Consider the following 17,991-nt stretch of genomic DNA (forward strand, 5'->3'; position numbering starts at 1 on the left):
TTTGGGATCAATGTGGATTACAAACAATTTATAATGATTATAAAATAAACTTGCTCCCATATAACTCAGTGCAGACTTTGCCTGCACTTGTACTGCTGGAGAGTAACTCATGCTTTAAACTTAATAATTAGTTTTCCAACCGATGAGAAAAAGTACAGCATTATATTTTTCCTGGGGCTTTCATTAAGATCTCTAGGTTCACTTCCCTCAAGACATGGATCTCTTAACAGAAGATTAAATCTAGTTTCCTGATGGAGTTTTATTGTTAGAACATTTTGGTTCTCTGACTATCTACTTAAAGGATTTAAATTAAAATGTGTCCAGATTTAGTCAACTGTTGATAAGATTTGTGATTTCTAGAAGCTGAGAATATTTAAGCATATATGAACCAAGTTTTATTATATTATAAATTGCCATGCAGGATCACATTTTCAAACCAGACTTATGCATAGTAAAACTAGAGTAATGCAAATAAAATTATTGTAGTTAGTCTAGATTTAAATCAGCAGGACAGATCACAATCTGCATCCCTAAGCAGTGTCTCTTATGTAAAGGAGGTATAAAAATATATAGAGAATTAATATATGCACATATATATTATATAAAAGACCCCTTTATATATTAAATAAAAAGATACCTTCCTCACTTCAGCAGTGGCCAAACACTTTAGTACATATGCAAGTGCAGAAAACCATTTAATGGACATTTCTCCTACATTCAATAGTGCAGAGCTCATGACTGATCCAAGTTTTTACATCCACAATGTCATGCAGGAAGGAGTTCCACAGCTCAAGTACACACTGTGTGAACAACTGTCTCAGTATTTGTTTTGAACCAATCCCTGCTATTTCATTTGATAGTACATTTAAGAAAGAAATGGCATATGAATTTATCCTGAGATGGAAGAATAGAAATACCAATAATAAGCAATAATCATAATCTATCAACTATTTTTTCTTCCTTCATAGTTGTTCCAGAAGACCACTCAGACTAGAAAATCTCTGCTTAAATTGCCAGAAATGATTGCAGTGAGCACAGCAAAATGCAGTATCTACTAAGTACGAAGGTGATAGCACAGAGGCTGGGTCATGGGAGGTTGCTAAACCAGAAGTTGCCCTCACACTTCATAGCCTTCTGCCTCAGGGGCTATACCTGCAATCTGCAGGAATGTCCTACTGATACTCTTGAGTTCTGGGTTCAGCTGTAAGAAACCCTGCTGATGGCAGCAGACACACAGACCTGATCAGAGCCCTTTGGGTGTTAGAAATTCTGTAAATATGAAACCTCTCGTGAATAATGGCCTACTAATCTTCAAAAGAAAGACACCTAGAAACGCTTTGTCTCAGATAGAGATTATGGGTAAAATAACTGAGTTGTTTTCCTAGGCTACTGAAAGAGAAAAAAGGAAAAGGAGAAGGAAAATATGCCCTTAAAGCATATTTCTTCACAAAATATGCTACAGCTTAAACTTCAGAGATGGGATGAAGTTGCTTTTATGTCCTGCCTATACTGGAAAGCTTACAGCTCATTCTCTATTACAGACCAACACTCCTTTTTTATTCTTGTTTGTGCTGCAATCTCTAGCCAGTCATCTTTGTACCCCTCAAGAGGGTTTGGTTCCAGCATCTTTGTGGGTGCACTTTGGAACATCTCAGCAGGATGCTGGATCGCTCTTCCTGACTCTGCTTGTCATTCTATGGTCTTCAGTACCACTTCAGCAGTTCTAATTCAGTGGATTTAGGATTCATTAATTAGTATTTCTGTAAGTCCAGGTGAGAAAACAAATACAACAAAGGCAGCAGAGAAAACAACAAGTTGTTTAGTTTGAACCTCAGTACACATTTAAGGATTCACTAAGGATGCTATTTCCAAGTTCAAATACTTCTAAAAGGAAATGAATTTCCTAGGCCAGACCTGAACCTGCAAGCCAAGATAAACCTTTCTTAGCATTACCCAGTTCCTGAATTGTCTCCCAATCATCTCACAGATTCTAAGATTTTTAAGGCTTTTACCTATGGAAACAGTCACCAGATCAGCGTTTGACTGACACTGCAATGATTATGACGACGAACAGCAGAACGGCCAAAGCAGCAGAGAGGAAGCAGCACTTCATCTTCCTGGCTCGTAGCTGAAAGAAGAGAAAGAAATAAACGCATGGATATTTGAACAGGAAGATGGAGAGTACGTTCATGAAGAAATCTTGCTATTTTTCCATTAATGAGACTATCTGAAACAAATCAACATCTAGAATCAATCACCAACAGAACTGGTGACTTTTATGAAAGTGTGGATTTCCATATTATTTTTTTTATGAAATACAAATGCCACATTGCCCTACCCCCACAGTAGATAATCAGTGGTTCACCTCAGTTCTCTGTTTGCTTTTCAGTTGTTCACACTGAAATTTTTGAGTTTGGAAAAAAAAATAGATGCTTTCAGTATATCATTCCACATGCATGTGCTAAGAGGAACTTTTTGTCAGGTATGCAAGGCAGGAAACTATTCTTCCCCTTCCCTAAAAACTCTGCTTACCCTGCAACCCTTTGCTCATACTTTTTAATGGGTTTACTATAACTCCTGGGGGAAGAACACTGTTGGACTATGGCTACCTCTCTCTTTAACTTCACCCACTAAGTGTTGTATCTTCTACACTTGCATTCTTCATTTCTGGAAGCATTCTGGATGCATTCTGAAAGCTGAGTGCATGAGACAACAGGTTTGCTACCGAATCCTCTTTTCTTTTAACCTCAGTTAAATCCATAGCAAACCAGGAAATCACTGCTTAAACCTGAAGACTACCTTAAAACATCTAGATGCCCTTGTCCACTTCAACAATGACAGAGCCTTTGCTCTGTCAGCAGAGGATGCTAATAGGTCATTAAGCATCCAGCAGCGGTCTAATATTCCTAATGAGAATTTCAAAGACTGTATAGTGGCTTTTACTTCAGGCCCTTTGCAGAGAGGTTCCTTTATTCTGCTCTATCACTGCAAATTTATATTCACTATTATTTTTACCTTACATAGATTTTTTTTTATTTAAACAGTGTAAAGCAACCATCAAACTCAACCATAAACAGACTCACAGGAGAGTAAGAAAGATAGGGCCAAGCCTGCATTCTGATGTTTAGGTTAACATTTTATGACCTTGCCCTGGCTGGCAAGCCAGGATAATGATTCCTGCTTTGTTTACATCTCTTACAAGATTCAGTTACACTGTCCTTTTTATAGCCCCCATGCACTTAGCCAACCCTGTCTTGTGAAGAGGACAATCCTGTACATTGGTGAGGCGATGGATGCAACACTTGTTTGTAGGTATCCTTTGGGAGCTAGTAGGGAGTCTATAGCCCTAGACTGATTGCACAGCTCTTGCAAGCTTTTCAGTGCCCTAATTAGTGAAGAAAGAAGTTAGCACATAGCAGGTACAGTAAATTGTTCTGATCACCAGATAGGATATACAGACCATGGTTTGGGGACCTTGAGGAATACACAATAATAAACAGCATACATAATAATATTAAACACAACAAACTCTGGTAATTATCCCCAGTTGAGGTCAATAGAGAGTGATTGCTAAACTGAGATGATAAACAATATCTTGTCATTGTGGAGAGAAGTTGGGAGACAAAAGATAACGCAGTCTTGTGACTCTAATAGCCCCAAGATATCGTGGCACACTGAAAACACATCACCATCAGAAATTTAAGCCTAAACAACTGGCATATGCTATGATTTAGTTTTCCCAGGTATGCATGTACAATTAATGAAAAAATATTTTCCCCAGCAGGATCTCTAACTTGTTCAAGTAAATGGGTAATTATTGCACTATGCACATACCATATGTATTATATATACATTTTACTTATAGGTTCTTAGGACATCCATCCAAGTCGTGCTCACATGGGACCACAAAAAACTTTAAACCTTTCACTTAACACCAAGTTCCTAATATTTTGATGGGAGTTTCAAGATAGTAGAATCATTCAAAGAGTATCTTCCATTCTAAACATCAATGTGGTTATGGGTTCATGACCATTTTAAGGCAAGGAAGTGGAGACATAAACCATAGTTGGCAGCCTAGCTGATCTCAGGAAAGTTCAAATTCCCCAAATAATAATAATAAAAAAAAATAAAAGCATGATGGAGTTTCTTGAATCAAGGTTAATCCACACTCAAATGGAAATGGTAAACCATTTCCAAATCTGCAACAGAATCATTTTTTCCAAGGGCAAGATCTTGTAAAATGATTCATTTATTTTAGGACATAATTCCTCAGGGAGCTTTGCTTTTTCATAACACTTCCCATGCCTTCAACTAATCTGCAGTTGATTTCCCTTATCTTTTTCCAGCCCTTTCTCCCCTCAGCTGCTAGAGATCTTTCTTTTATGTTGTCTGCATTAGTGTTACTGCTTATTCTCCTTGACTTTCCTGGGCTCTGCATGGGAAGCCTTACAGGCATATGACCTCCTCTCAGTTACCACAGGCCAGTGCAACCTGCACTCACAACCACAGGTGCAATTGCGTGACAGTTTTGCCCAGCATTTTCTACTTACTGTCGAGGAATGCTTCCTGAAATAATGACATGCCTAGGAAGAGTAACACAGCACAGGTACTGGCAGCTGAGGTATACTGTTGGTACAAACTGAATCTTGAGGGTGCTCATCTCAGCTTCCAAGAAGTATTAAGGAAAATTGAGGGAACACCTTTATTTCCATAGACTTAAAGGCTTTTCTGCCAAATTCTCAAAGATGACAAAAAAAGTATGTCTCCTTTTTCCATTCCTTTTCTGTTGAATTGTAAAGCTCTGTCCACATATATGATGCACAAGAATACAACAAAACCTGCTTTAAACCTGTTTAAAGCAACTAAAAAGAATTACTTTATTCTAGAAAACATAGGACAAACAACTATAAGCAGCATTATCTGATTTTATTTTAATTATATTAGCTTATTCTTAACCCTGAATGGCATGCTGTTGCATTGCTCTGGTATTACAGCTCTGTCCCAATGTGCTTTAAGACCATTTCCCATAACACAAGGAACTTGCTGATTAAATTTGAGCCAATCTATTTTCCTTGTAAACATTTGCCCAAGATGAGAAGAATGTAGTGTGGGACAAAAAACAAAAAACCCTCAAAAAAACAGAAGCAGCCCAATTCCTGCAGTAAGAAGTAATGGCTCTCTACAGTTACTTTGCTAAGCTCTCAGGGTTTTTTAGTAACACATTATTAGTAAAGATATATTTTAGTCTTGACAAAAGCTCTTTAAACACATAAGTGAAATAGTGAGGAGTGAAAAGCAGAGAAGGAACAAGCAAGGCTATTTAGGGACACGGCTGAGGAGTGCTTTATATTGACAGGAGTAATGGATGTGACTTAGCCTGGAAGAAATCTTTCCATCGCTGTTTTATAAAAGAAGCTGCAGGTCATGTTCTACAGCCTAGAAGGTATTTCTTTCTTGGGGCTGAAATGTTAAGAGACATTCTAATTATGTCACAACAGACACTTAAATCATTAACAACTATTAAAGCCCAATACTGCCCTAGGCCCAGAAAAGCAAGATTCATTTTAGAAATTCCTAAGTAAATGCATTTACAAGGAGAAAAAGAAAATAAATGTGTCTTTGCTAGAGAATCAAAAGCTAGCAAGAGCAAAGCATAAATAAGAGGGGAGTGGTCTGGAGGAAACAGTTTTTCCTGTATGATTCAGATATGGAAAAGCAGCATTGTGGTTCTCTGCCATCTATGGATTGCTTCCACTGTACAATGCAATTCAGGGAGGTAGAGAATTCCCAACTGGCCTCAGTGAAGATGCCAAATACAAGAAGGACGTAAAGCTATTAGAGTGTGCAAAGGAGGGATGTGAAGATGGGAAGGGTCTGAAGGGCACGGTATATCAGGGAGCAGTTGAGGACCCTTCGTTCGTTCAGCCCAGAGCAGAGCAGGCTGAGGGGTGGCCTCATGGCGGCCTGCAGCTCCACACAGGGAGCAGAGGGGCAGCGCTGAGCTCTGCTCTCTGGGGACAGCAACAGGGCCTGAGGGAATGGCATGGAGCTGTCAGGGGAGGGTCAGGTGGGGGTTAGGAAGCTCTTCTCTAGAGAGTAGTGGGCATGGAAGAGGCTCCCTAGGGCAGTGAGGGAGCTGCTGGAGTTCAAGGAGCATTTGGACAGCAGTCTCAGACAAAGGGTTTGGGTTTTGGGTGGTTGTGTCTGGAGCCAGGAGTTGGAGTCAGTGATCCTTATGGGTTCCTTCCAACCAGATGATTCTGTGATTCTATCAGAGAACATCAGAGAATACGGCACTGTTTCAGGGTAGAGACATACCCTACAGTTCCATGGTTGTGGCACTTTCCATGTTTCCTGCAGGACAAAAGCCCTGGGCAGGTTACCATCACTGGCTAAACTAATCTTGCAAATATCTTGCCTCCTTATTATGTCTCTCACTGTTCACTGGCTTTAGGTGAGGATAGAGATGAGGACAGCAGAGAAAGAGCATTGCTCAAGATTGCTCAGCATTGCTCTAGAACTACCTGAAGGGAGGTTGTAGTGAGCTGGGGGTCAGCCTCTTCTCTCTTGTAACTAGTGGGACTAAAGGGAACGGCCTTGAGTTGCACCAGGAGGGATCCAGGCTGGACGTTAGGAAATACTGCTTCTCTGAAAGAATGGTCAGGTGCTGGAATGGGCTGCCCAGAGAGGTGGTGGGGTCACTGACTCTGAAGGTGTTCAAGGAACTTTTAGACATTGTGCTGAGAGACATGGTTTAGTGAGAACTATTGGTAATAGGCGGACAGTAGGACTGGATGATCTTTGAGGTCTTTCCCAACATTGGTGATCCTGTGATTCTAAGACAGTTAACCCAACACCATGCATACCTCCCCCTGGAAATGTCAAATAGTAACCAATATTGACACACTCCAGGCTTTTCTGTCAGGTTGCATGTGCAAGAATCTGTCTTGTGGGAAAGTTCTACCTTTCAGTCTTCATTACTTAGGTCACTATGGTAAGTGAACAAAAAGCCATCCTGTACTCAGTGTAAAAGGACCCAGAAAGGCTATGCATTTTTACTTGAGGAATGCTTTTTAAATAATGCACAAATAATGAAGCATTTTCCAACGGAACAATGGTTACAAGAACTTCTGGAAGTACAATTCCACGAACCATGCAGTGAAGTCATCAGAGTTATGTCTGTTACAGAGATCTATTTCCTGCAAACTCATCTCGGTGGGGAGGAATTAAAAAAAAAAAGCAAACAAAAAAACCCAACTCAAATAAAACAAAAAAGATCCACATAACAACAGTCTCCAATTGTTGAGTTAGGTCCTTTTAATGGTCTCTTTCGGGCAATGAAAATTCACCTTGATTAATTTTCAAGTACCGTTTCTTTTCAGATTAACGAATCTGTTTGACATAAAATGGGACACTTCTTATGCAAATCTCCGTATAGAGAGTTTTGTGACATTAAAGAGGTTCATACAATTTCTTTCACCCTGCCCTCAGAGGTCGTTTGGAATTGCACTAAAGCATTTGTCTATGCCCTTAATATACATTTTGAAAGCTAATTTGTGATCTGCTGGATTGGGAGCCCAGGTCCTTAATAACATTTGGACATATTTATACAGAGATGATATTATAAATCTGAAACTACTGTCACTCCAATATACACCAGTAGAAACTCTGCTGAAGGCTGTACAGCTCTCATGGGGGAATAAAAGGAAATACAGGAGTAATGCTGCATTACGGTCTGATGTATGTTTACCTCCAAGCATAACGCAAACATAGAGAGGGAAAAATACCTCATATACTCCAACTATTGTCTTCATCATTATTATTTTTGTTTTTATATTCCATTTACGTTGACAAAATCCCTCAGCTAAGTAATACACAATCATCTCTGATAAGATAGTAAACAGAATGTGTTATTGCAACAGGAGTGAGGAGTATGACCTTTAATGTGTGTAAAAATTAAAATGCACTGACCAAATTTGGTGACCTTTATGGTATAGCTTCCTTATAGAGTAACAGTGAATTTGCTATTAAATATCACTGCTTCTGCAGACAGGCTAGAAAAGGCCAGTAATATTATAAAGCACTTTTGCTGTATTTAAATGAGTACAAAGCAGTCAAGTTGCATATGGATAAAACCTACAAGATTTGATAGCAGCAGAAAAAGCCCAGCCCATGCCAGCAAGGGAATATCACTGTGCTTTGTCACATTGGTTTTGTACCTTGACTGCCACATCATTTGGACCAATTTCAAACTTTGCCTTGTGACTCTATGTCTACATATTTGAAGTTTGGCACTAATTCTGCATAGCCTTCCCATTCCAAGTTTCTTTGTGATTCACTTCTTACTCATTTACCTTTTTTTTGTTGATTTTACCTGCCATCTATGAGCATGATTCCTCAGTGTTTCCTGTGGCAAGATTGTGTTTTCTGCACTTTGCTATTTAGCCTGTGATAACCATTTAGGATGATATTTTCCATGCCTGAAATCAATCTCAAGCTGATACATACATTTCACTTAAATGAAGCCAATTTAAAGATGAAAACTACAGAAAAATGTCAAAGTATCCCACGCTGACAAAGATAATACAAGCATTTTCTTTAGTGTTTCCATGCATCAGAGCAAGATGGAGAGTAGAAGGAAGAACAGGGAGAAAGGAGTTTGTCCAGTCAGTGAGGGTGCATTTTTATTATTTCTAAGAAATTTGGCTCTGCTTGGGAAAGGTAAGGCTTCTCAAGAGATCCTAGTTCATGTGCACTCGTGACTAGTTCAAAATCTCAGGCAATTTTCACCATCTGCAACACTCCCCTATAAGGATAAGAGAACCATTTTCTGTGCTGATTTGCCTAAAAGCAGAAAGGGGCTAGTGGTTAGATTGTATGAGCAGATTTAAGTGCTGCATTTTCTAACTTCTAAATGCCTGAATTATCAGTCTTAATATTCCCTTAACATACTTGTTTTTTTTTAATGGCTGAAACATCATTTATAATAACGCATGATAATGGCTTATATTTCCATCATGTCTTTCAAGGCAGCAGGCGTCCAATGTGATTTACAAATTCACTATAAAGAGGATTATTTTTTTTTTTTTCCCCAGTACTGGAACGAAGCCACCTACCTCTGGCAGCTGTTTTAATTCTATGTAGCAAATCTAGCTAGCAGTTTAAAGCAGGTAATGACTATCATATGCAGCCGAAACACCAGATAGCCTGCATTTTCCCCAAAACAGAATATTCCCTTAAACTTTTGCAAAAAATTCCCTGAGATTCTTAACAGCTCCACACAGGCAGACATAGAGAACTGAACTTCCCCAACAATTCAAACCCAGAAACGTGTGAAAGAGAGCTGAGTGATTCAACCACAGTATTGTGCTGAGTTTATTAGTTGGTTTATACTACCACATGAACAGGACTAGTTGGCAGGATTAGGAATGGCAGTTTTTGGGTCACAGTGCTGCTGGTCTCAGTATGTGGAGCTCTGTAGCTCAAACCACCTTTCTCTTGTCTGTAAGTCATCAATTTGTCTGTGAGGGGGTCATGGCAGCCTGTGCTCAACTGTGGAACCGAATGAGGAAAAATTCAGCTTATTCTCCAGTGTAACAATGCAGGGCTCCCCAGGTTAGCTCCTTATGCCAATAACAACTAGATCACACTTTGCACTGACTCGTAAGCACCAGAGCCAAAGAAAGTGTATAATCTGCTCCACCTCCACTGATGTTAATGGAAGAATTTCAGCCCATCCTTATGAGGTTCTGCTTCAAGAAAATTAATAATTTCTCCTTAGATATAGTACATATAGCTATAGAAAACATTTTATTTGAGAAGCCTAATAAAAATAAAATGCAGGGTAAAGGGTTGAGCAACAGCCAGAAATGATCTTCAGACTAGCCTCAAACAAATTCAAGTGTCAGACAAAATAAACAAAGGCACTTTTGGGGGAAGGGGAAAAATAGCAGAACACATAATTCTTGTAAGTGTTTTTCATGTTGGGACTGAAATAAATCATTTTCCGATTTCAAAGCACTGTGTTCCTGAGCTTAGACTTGCCTTAGAGTCTCAGCTGTAATTAAGACAAATTACCCTCAGTGTAAGTATTTAGGCATTACAGAAGAAGCTGGTCTGATTCTATCACCAGCAGGATCTGTACATACAAACACCAGTCAGTACACTACTGTGAATGATCTATGAAGAAGCTCCCCCCAAGCCAAAGCAACATAAGTAAAACCAATTTGTGGAGCTTCCAGGAAGCACAGTGCCATCAGCACCTCAGAAAGTCAGTGCTAGGAGCCAATAAATCTCCCAAGTGGAAAAGTTACAGAACTATATTAGGCAGTATGCTACACTTGTATTTTCACTAGAGCAACTGAAATGATGGAAAAATAAACAAAACAAAAAGCAGAAAAGACTTGTTACTTGCTTCTTTTTATCTGTTTTCTCCTTACTGTATTGGTTTATCTAATACAGGACATTGCATCTTACAAACTTTGCTCACCACTATCTCTGGACCATCATTAGCATCACTCCTACTCTACTGCTATCTCTACTACCCTCATTAGCACATCAAGAAGTGGTGACGAACTATCACGCATTAATTCAGAGTTTTGTAGAATATAGCTGACATCTGCTGCACTGAACTTTAAATATATATCTAAACATGGTAACTAGTTTGTTTTTGGTACTAAAGTTGGAAAAATATGTTTCAATAACAAGATTAAGAGAATGATCCTTAAAAAAAACTTGAGGAGAATCACCAGGTTTGGCAACCAAAATTATTAAGGCATAAGACTGATATTTCTCCTTGCAGGCATGCTATTTTTTCACTGGGTTACATGCATTAAGCATGTCACTGCTGCTTCTTTGCACTATGGAGGCTAGATAAGGGCAAAGTGCTAACTAATGGTGAGTAAACTGAATTGAGACCAGGCATGAAAATCTTGGAGAAAATGATAAATGGTGTGCTACAAATTCAGGGAATGCACACCTCCAGATTTTGCCTAATGTAGCATATATATATATATATATATATATCTAGGCAGACATCACAGCCTCTTAAACCCATAAGTACCTATATGTGGGTCTTCACTTATTCAAAATAGATCCTTGAAGACATCACTAAAGGATGAAAGGATATTTCTAGTTTGTATTAATTTCTATCGTAAGTGGATAGCATCACATCTAGTGTAACACCACTGAAGCTAAGAATAATAGTGATTCCATATTAATGCATTGGGTAGGACAGAACTAGAAGTAAGGCAGAATGACCACAGAATGGCTTGGGTTGGAACAGACCTTAAGATCATCTAGTTCTAACCCCTGTGCCATGGACAGGGCTGCCACCCACCAGATCAGGCTGCCCAGGATCCCATCCAGCCTGGCCTTGAACACCTCGAGGGATGGGGCATCCACAATGTCTCTGGGCAAACAGTGTCAGTGCCTCACCACCCTCTGAGCAAAGAATTTCTTTGAAACATCTAACCTAAACCTCCCCTCTTTTAACTGATATTCCTTAGAATTGCTTAGGTAGTGAAAATTCATGATTTAAACTTTTGTTTAAACCTAAACAAGCTCTTCAGGGTCTGAACCACGTTTTCTTACCTCTTGCCATTTTCACACTAGCCTATGAACTTTCATTTTGTTTCTGCATTAAATGCACAAATGCCACAAGGCAGCCTGAGTTGATACCAAACTTCTCCCTCTACAAGTAATAAGAAAATCCAGGAAAATGTTGTGTTGCAATGTATTCTCCTGAGATTTCCCATTCAGTTTTTAAATGGAGGTGCAGGGAAAGTCAAACAGAGTTCAGGACTAAATAGGATTCAAATACAAAGATGAAAACATATAGATCTTAAAATAGCAGACAATGCAGAAAGCTGTAATATTTATGCCTCCTTCTCTCTTTAAACTGTTAAGCGATCTTTCATAAGTTCTAGCTCCTTGTATAAGTTTAAGGGTATAATTTCATTAAATACTTAAATTCATTCTTTGCTAGTATCAATCCATAATCATTGATTCTTTTATATCCAGTCTGTTTCCAGATGGAGTTTTCCTTGTTTTTATTTCAGGTAAACCAGTTCAGCCACTTCTGTGATTAGAAGCTTTATCATTTTCCTGGATGACAGTACTTCTTTTTAATTACAGTCACATAATAAAGCTATGAGTATGGTGCTGGCAATCATATGGTGCAGGTAAACAATACAGTCCCCTTCATTCACCTCTAAAACAACTGTTTAGAGCTCTCTGCAATATTGCCCTTAAAATGATGTTCTAAATTGAATTTTACTCAGAACTAAGCTAGCAAACTAAGTTGAACAGTATCTGATTTGAAGGTTGAAAACGATCACAGGACCATACCTTCTATTGTTTCTGACAAGAAATTAGTATTGAGAAGCATCTTGCAAAATTTACTGCTACCATAATTGTGCATTTCCTGCATTTATGTCAAAATCCTTGTGTACTTACAATTTGCAAGGGATCCTGAATAAAAGAGATCAGTATGTTACAAATATCTGATTAACACCATTGTTTCACAAATCGCCTTTGGACACTGGCCCTGCTGATCGAACCCCAGGTCTAGGCATAACCCAGTCAGTGCTGCCAATGCAGAGGTCCGGTTATGCAAAGCATGTGGTAATAATTTAACTGTGATGGACAGCACAGTGGAGCTCTGTGAACACCAGAAAGCGAGGTCCCAACAGCCATTCCTACAGAGCACATCCACTACTAGCAGCAACAAGAGGACAATCTGCAAAATTAAGAATTAAATGAAAACAGGAGTCTTTATGGGCAAAAGAGAAAATAGCTTTTGTCTCTCAGTTTTATCTCATTGCAAGGGAGAAGAAAGCAACAAAACTTATTAAATACATATATCTTTGTATAGTTGCGTACGATTTCTGTCATGGTGCAGATTAGGAGCTGATTTGCAATATTTGCAGTAGAAAGCACATTTACTCAAGCCATTTATGCTGTGTAAAGGGATAAAAAAAACCTGCAAACATTTCTTCTGTTCAGCAAGACAACAAAGAGGTGTGATTCTCTAGCATGGTAGAAACAGGTAGAGAACACATCACACAAGCATAATTTTTAACCAAGACAAGAAAATTTCACTTAGGTACTATGTTATAAGCAGGAGGGACATCAGCTTTTTACAAGAGCAGACAGTGGTTGGACAAGGGGGAATGATTTAAACTAAGATAGGGGTGATTTAGATTAGATGTCAGGGGAAAAGTCTTTACAGACAGAGTGGAATAGATTGTCCAGAGAAGCTGTGGATGCCCCATCCTTGGAAATGTTCAAGGCCAGGCTGGATGGGGCCCTGGGCAACCTGATCTAGTACCTGACTTAGTGGTTGGCAACCCTGCCTGTGGCAGGAGGCTTGGAACTAGGTGATCTCTGAGGTCCATTCCATCCCAAGCCATTCTGTGATTATTCTATGATCTAAAGACAAAAATTAATAAACTACTGCACCCCGTTAATTACAAAACTTTTTTATATAGTTCAGTTTGTTGTGACATTTTTCTCAGTATTGCACCAGGCAGATCTACTAGGCTGCTGAGAAGATGAGGATATTAATCAGCTGTCAGGGAAAGGCTTATCTGCAAATCCTCCCAAACCATAATCCCAAAAACTGAAGTGAATGACTGGTTTGAAGCTCTGAGAAAGTTTTCATAGTTCTGAGAACTTCCACCTCAGCTGAAACCTCCATGGGAGATTACGTGCTGGTGGTATTTGGAGAACAATTCAAAGGCAGAAATCTCCAGAGAGGTCCCCACTTACAGAATTTTTTGAGGTTGGCATTTATGAAACCAGATATTTTTGAACACTCTGGATATATGAAGGGAATCTCTGAAATTGTTAAGCGCCCCAGCTTTTTTTTTTTCCTCTTTCTTTCTTTCCACACTGTTGATCAAAGCTTTTAACTCTCTGTTCCTTTCCTCTCTGGTATCTATGACAAGAGCTTAAATAGTTGAGCTCCCCATGGAAATAAAATATATATATATAGATATGTGGTGTGGCTGTGTGTATATTTTCCCCTTACTGCTTGTCAAAGCCTGTATGCTTAACATATTAATTCATTGAGTTCAACTTACTAATGCTAGCTCCTTTAAGTCATTAGAGCTCCTTTTTTCACTCTAATCCTCTTATTTGGTGATCAGTCTGAGTCTGCCTGTATTTTTTTAAGAATATTTTTAAGTTTCTGGTGCAGATGAAGGAAAGTTTCCTCTTGATCTACTTCACAAACTCCAACATATTAGTTAGTGGTTCAGTGTAATCCTCAGGCCTACACTTGTTTTGTGGCAGTTCTCTGTTTCTTGTGTTCCTCTTTACGAATGGAAGAATGGTGTTTCTTTTAAACGCATTACAGTTGTTGAAAGCTGACCAGCAGAGAACTAAATTAATTTAAATGGATACGGCAAAGACTGTAACAGCCACTGTAATGTGCTTCAACTGGAAGAACCACCAGCAGACCCCTTTCTTTAGTGAGTCATTCCTAGCATTGCTCATAACGCATTTCTTAATACTCTAATTATTTACCATGGAAGTCTGCCTTTGCACAAGCGTTGTGAGAGTACAAACTAATCTCAAGACACCAGGCAGATAATCACACAATGACCAACAAAACTTGCAGTCACCTCTGACTCAACTTTCTATTTCTGAAGATAAATAAATCCATCACTCATTAACAGGCTTTCCTGTTGTTTGCTACACATACTTCAGAAGGCAGAAAAATCATTAATACACAACAACATCATGTTTCAGATTGAACGCATCAAAGAGAAGTCCTTACCATCCCTTTGCATCTCATCTACAGGGCACAGCAAAACTCACTAAAGCAATGGGCAACAATTCTTAACAGAAGTTTAACTGCTTTTCTATCCCCTCTGTGATCTTTCAAACCTCATTTAAAGACAGAACTTCATTTATCCACTTCAGCAAAAAGCTGTAGACAGCAAGCTGCTTCCTCTTTCTGTTTCTTTCAGTAGAGAAAGAAAGAAAAAAAAAGAAAACAAGAAAAGAAGTCAGCATAAGGGCAGTCCCACATCAACTAATCTCTGCAGTAAATTAATTAAACAATTATATTAGCCAAGCCTTCACTTCTGATGTGGCACAGCTGACATTAATTGAGCCACAATCAAGATAGTAATTCAGGTTAATTGGATTTCCACTGTCAGCAGCTATCAGCTTGTTTCAATATGCTGCTGTCATTTAAGAATAATTAATCATGGATGACTTTATTGGATGGCATGCGCTGACAGCTGATGGTGTGGTGACGCTTGAAAAAGTTGGTGATTGCTGCAGGCCTACTAAGCAGCAAAGCTGGTTTCCTTCCTAGAGATTATTCTCCCCCCACTACATCTTGAGACCCAAAATTTGCTACCATGAAGTGTTGACAGTGACACTCACTGACTCTTGCGTGCATGCAGACAGAAAAAGAGTGGGCTGCAGAATGAAGCAGCCATTCCCACCAAAATAATGCTACAAAAGGTCAGAGGGAGATGCATGTTCTACTGCAGCCTTCAGGCACACAGTTATTGTTTGGCTATTGCTACAGCAGCAAAAGATTCCATAACGCAACGGTTCACATATTGCAAGAACTAAAATGCCAAGCTTGATCTAGCATTATTTGCTTTTCTTCATTCATAATAGGCCACTACTTTGGTTAACATCTGATAATATAATTTATTCAATCTGTTCCCAGAATATCTGCAAAAATGTCAAGGAACTTACGAAGGCAAGTTTTATGTATTAATAACTTGAAAAAAAATGATAAAACTGTTGTGGGGAAGTGGAGAAAAAACCCCCAAAAATTAAAGTATAAGATGAAAATAATTTTGAGTGTTCCAGAAGGAGCAGTAGGAATACATTATGCTTCTGGAAAAAAAAAAAAGAAAGTAATTTAAATTTGAGTAAAGAAAAAGCCTTAACATCAAGATCTATTAGACTGTATAATTATTTCCCAAGGGGGAAAATATACATAGATATTTAAAATTAAAGTACGATTTTAGGATATTCTTTACAGAGTTCTAAAAATTTATATCAGAAATGGCAACACTAATTTGATAGCTAGATGGAGAAAAGATTTTACAAGGAATATGATGATTGTTTAACTGCCAGCTCTAGAATTACAGAGTAAACAGAAACAAATTTCCAAGGGAAATTCATCACCAGTGATGAATTTGGGTCCCTGTTTTTTAGCAAAATATTGAATAGAAGATTGGAATATTTTCTACTCAAACAATGGGGCACAGATTCACAATCTGAAGATATATTTCTTTTTCTGTAAGAGAGAAACCTGAATAGGTAGAAGCATCCTTTATCCAAAGTGGATGAGAAAAAACCCACTGTAGATACCAGTGAGCAACAGATGTTAAGTTCTTGACCTTCAGTGTTTTATCTTCTTATAGCCAAGACCTGGTTGCCTCCTTAGTCTTATTTACTTGTGAAGTTCTCGCTTTTCAACCATCCTTCTTGGTTTAGATGCAGAACAGCACGGTCTATTGGAAACTAGAGGAATTCTTGCTGGAATCCAACCTAAACTGAGAGACAGGCAAAAACAACTAAACAAACTGTTTTATTATGTTCACCGTCTCTGATTCAAATTGAGTCCAAACATGCAGTAGGGGGTTGTTATTTAAAAAGAAACTGAGAATGTCAATAAATTATTTTTGTTGTTGGTTTTTATTTGATCCATGATCCTCCTAAATTTTATAACGTGCTTTATTAAACTGTGGGCATGGACGAGTTCTACAACCAGGGAGTCCCCTAATAAATAGGCAAAATGCTGCTCTACAAATGTACATTACAAGCATCCTGTGCTTTTCTGATCTTCTCTGTGATTATTTCTGACAGATAAAAATTGAATCTGAAACTACATGCTTTTAAAATCTTTTTTTCCCTTCTAACCAGATCCTCTTAAAGTAGGATTGACGTGCCCTGTCATTAGCTCTGTAATTTGCAAGAAAATGCTTTTTTTTTTGTTAGCTTCTTTCCTTGATCCCAAGAGTTCCAAAATTCCACATATTTAATCATATTTGAGAGAGGAACAGAAACCCCTAACATAGTCATGTTCCTATTGATGCCTTGAAGAGAAGATACCCACTCCTTTGGTTTGGCAGCAGTCATCTGCTAAAACTGCAAACCCGTTTTCAAATAGCGTGGCTTCAAGAAACACCATGTTTTTCCAATATAAGCAAAGGGAAGAGAGGTTAGAAAAAGAGAAATTTAGGGTGGCACAGCTGACATTAAGCTAGATGCTATTCATTCTCCAGCTCACAGAATAACTTGGTTTTCAGTTCAAGGATCTCAGAGTATGCTTCTGTGCTATAGGGAAATGTAATTACCTACTGCCCATGAAAACTGCTGTCCCACCAGAAGGCTCAGTTGGCTGCAGGCTTAAGGAACAGCCTGTAGTAGGCAGAGACTTGAAAGAATAATTCATTTTTTCACTCTCCTATCAAGGTAAGATCTATATCTGGCCAAAGTATTTTCGGTATCACAGTGAGTGACAGTTTCAGAGACTTCATGGCTCTTATCCTTGTAACATTGCTTTGAGACACTGCAAAACTATTGTCTTAGCTCTGTTTTTTTTTTCTTTGTACCGAAGGTGAAGATTTTCAGTGCCATTCACCTAATACTGCAATTTTCTGAAGATTTTGCCTCATTCAGTACTGTAAAATAATTTCTGGATGAAAATCTTTTATGTGTAGGCACTATAATACAAAGTATCATAACACAAAGGTCTCCTTCTGGATCCATTCAAAGATAAATTCTCTAACCAGGAAATATGTCACAAAGCAGAAAAATTAAGTCATGTCTTTTGCTTCTCAATCAAGCAAAGAGCTATAAAAGACATTACATCAACACTGGGAAATGTTTTCATTGTCACTGGTTCAGTGCCATTGATTTCTGTTTGAAACACCAGAAGCATATACACAAGTGGTGCTAGACAATCTAAGTGTCATAAATTTTGTGTAAAAGGTTTGGTCAGAAAACAAG

The 17,991-nt window shown here is 38.5% G+C and overlaps 1 protein-coding gene across 3 annotated transcripts in view; it reads right to left on the minus strand.

Moving 5' to 3' along the window:
- The window catches only part of TSNARE1 (t-SNARE domain containing 1), a 478,612-nt gene that overhangs the window by 57,474 nt on the left and 403,147 nt on the right, over positions 1-17,991 (minus strand). For 2 of the 3 annotated variants that reach the window (XM_021387367.1, XM_021387366.1), the window contains one exon: positions 2,013-2,128. The exons of the other annotated variant lie outside the window; for it this stretch is intronic. In XM_021387367.1, coding sequence (XP_021243042.1) covers positions 2,025-2,128 — 104 coding nt within the window. In that variant the 3' untranslated portion in view covers positions 2,013-2,024. The remainder of the gene's footprint in view (positions 1-2,012; positions 2,129-17,991) is intronic. 3 annotated transcript variants of the gene reach the window in all.

The sequence above is a fragment of the Numida meleagris genome, chromosome 2 (assembly GCF_002078875.1).
Source record: "Numida meleagris isolate 19003 breed g44 Domestic line chromosome 2, NumMel1.0, whole genome shotgun sequence".
In the NCBI taxonomy this organism is placed as follows: Eukaryota; Metazoa; Chordata; class Aves; order Galliformes; family Numididae; genus Numida; species Numida meleagris.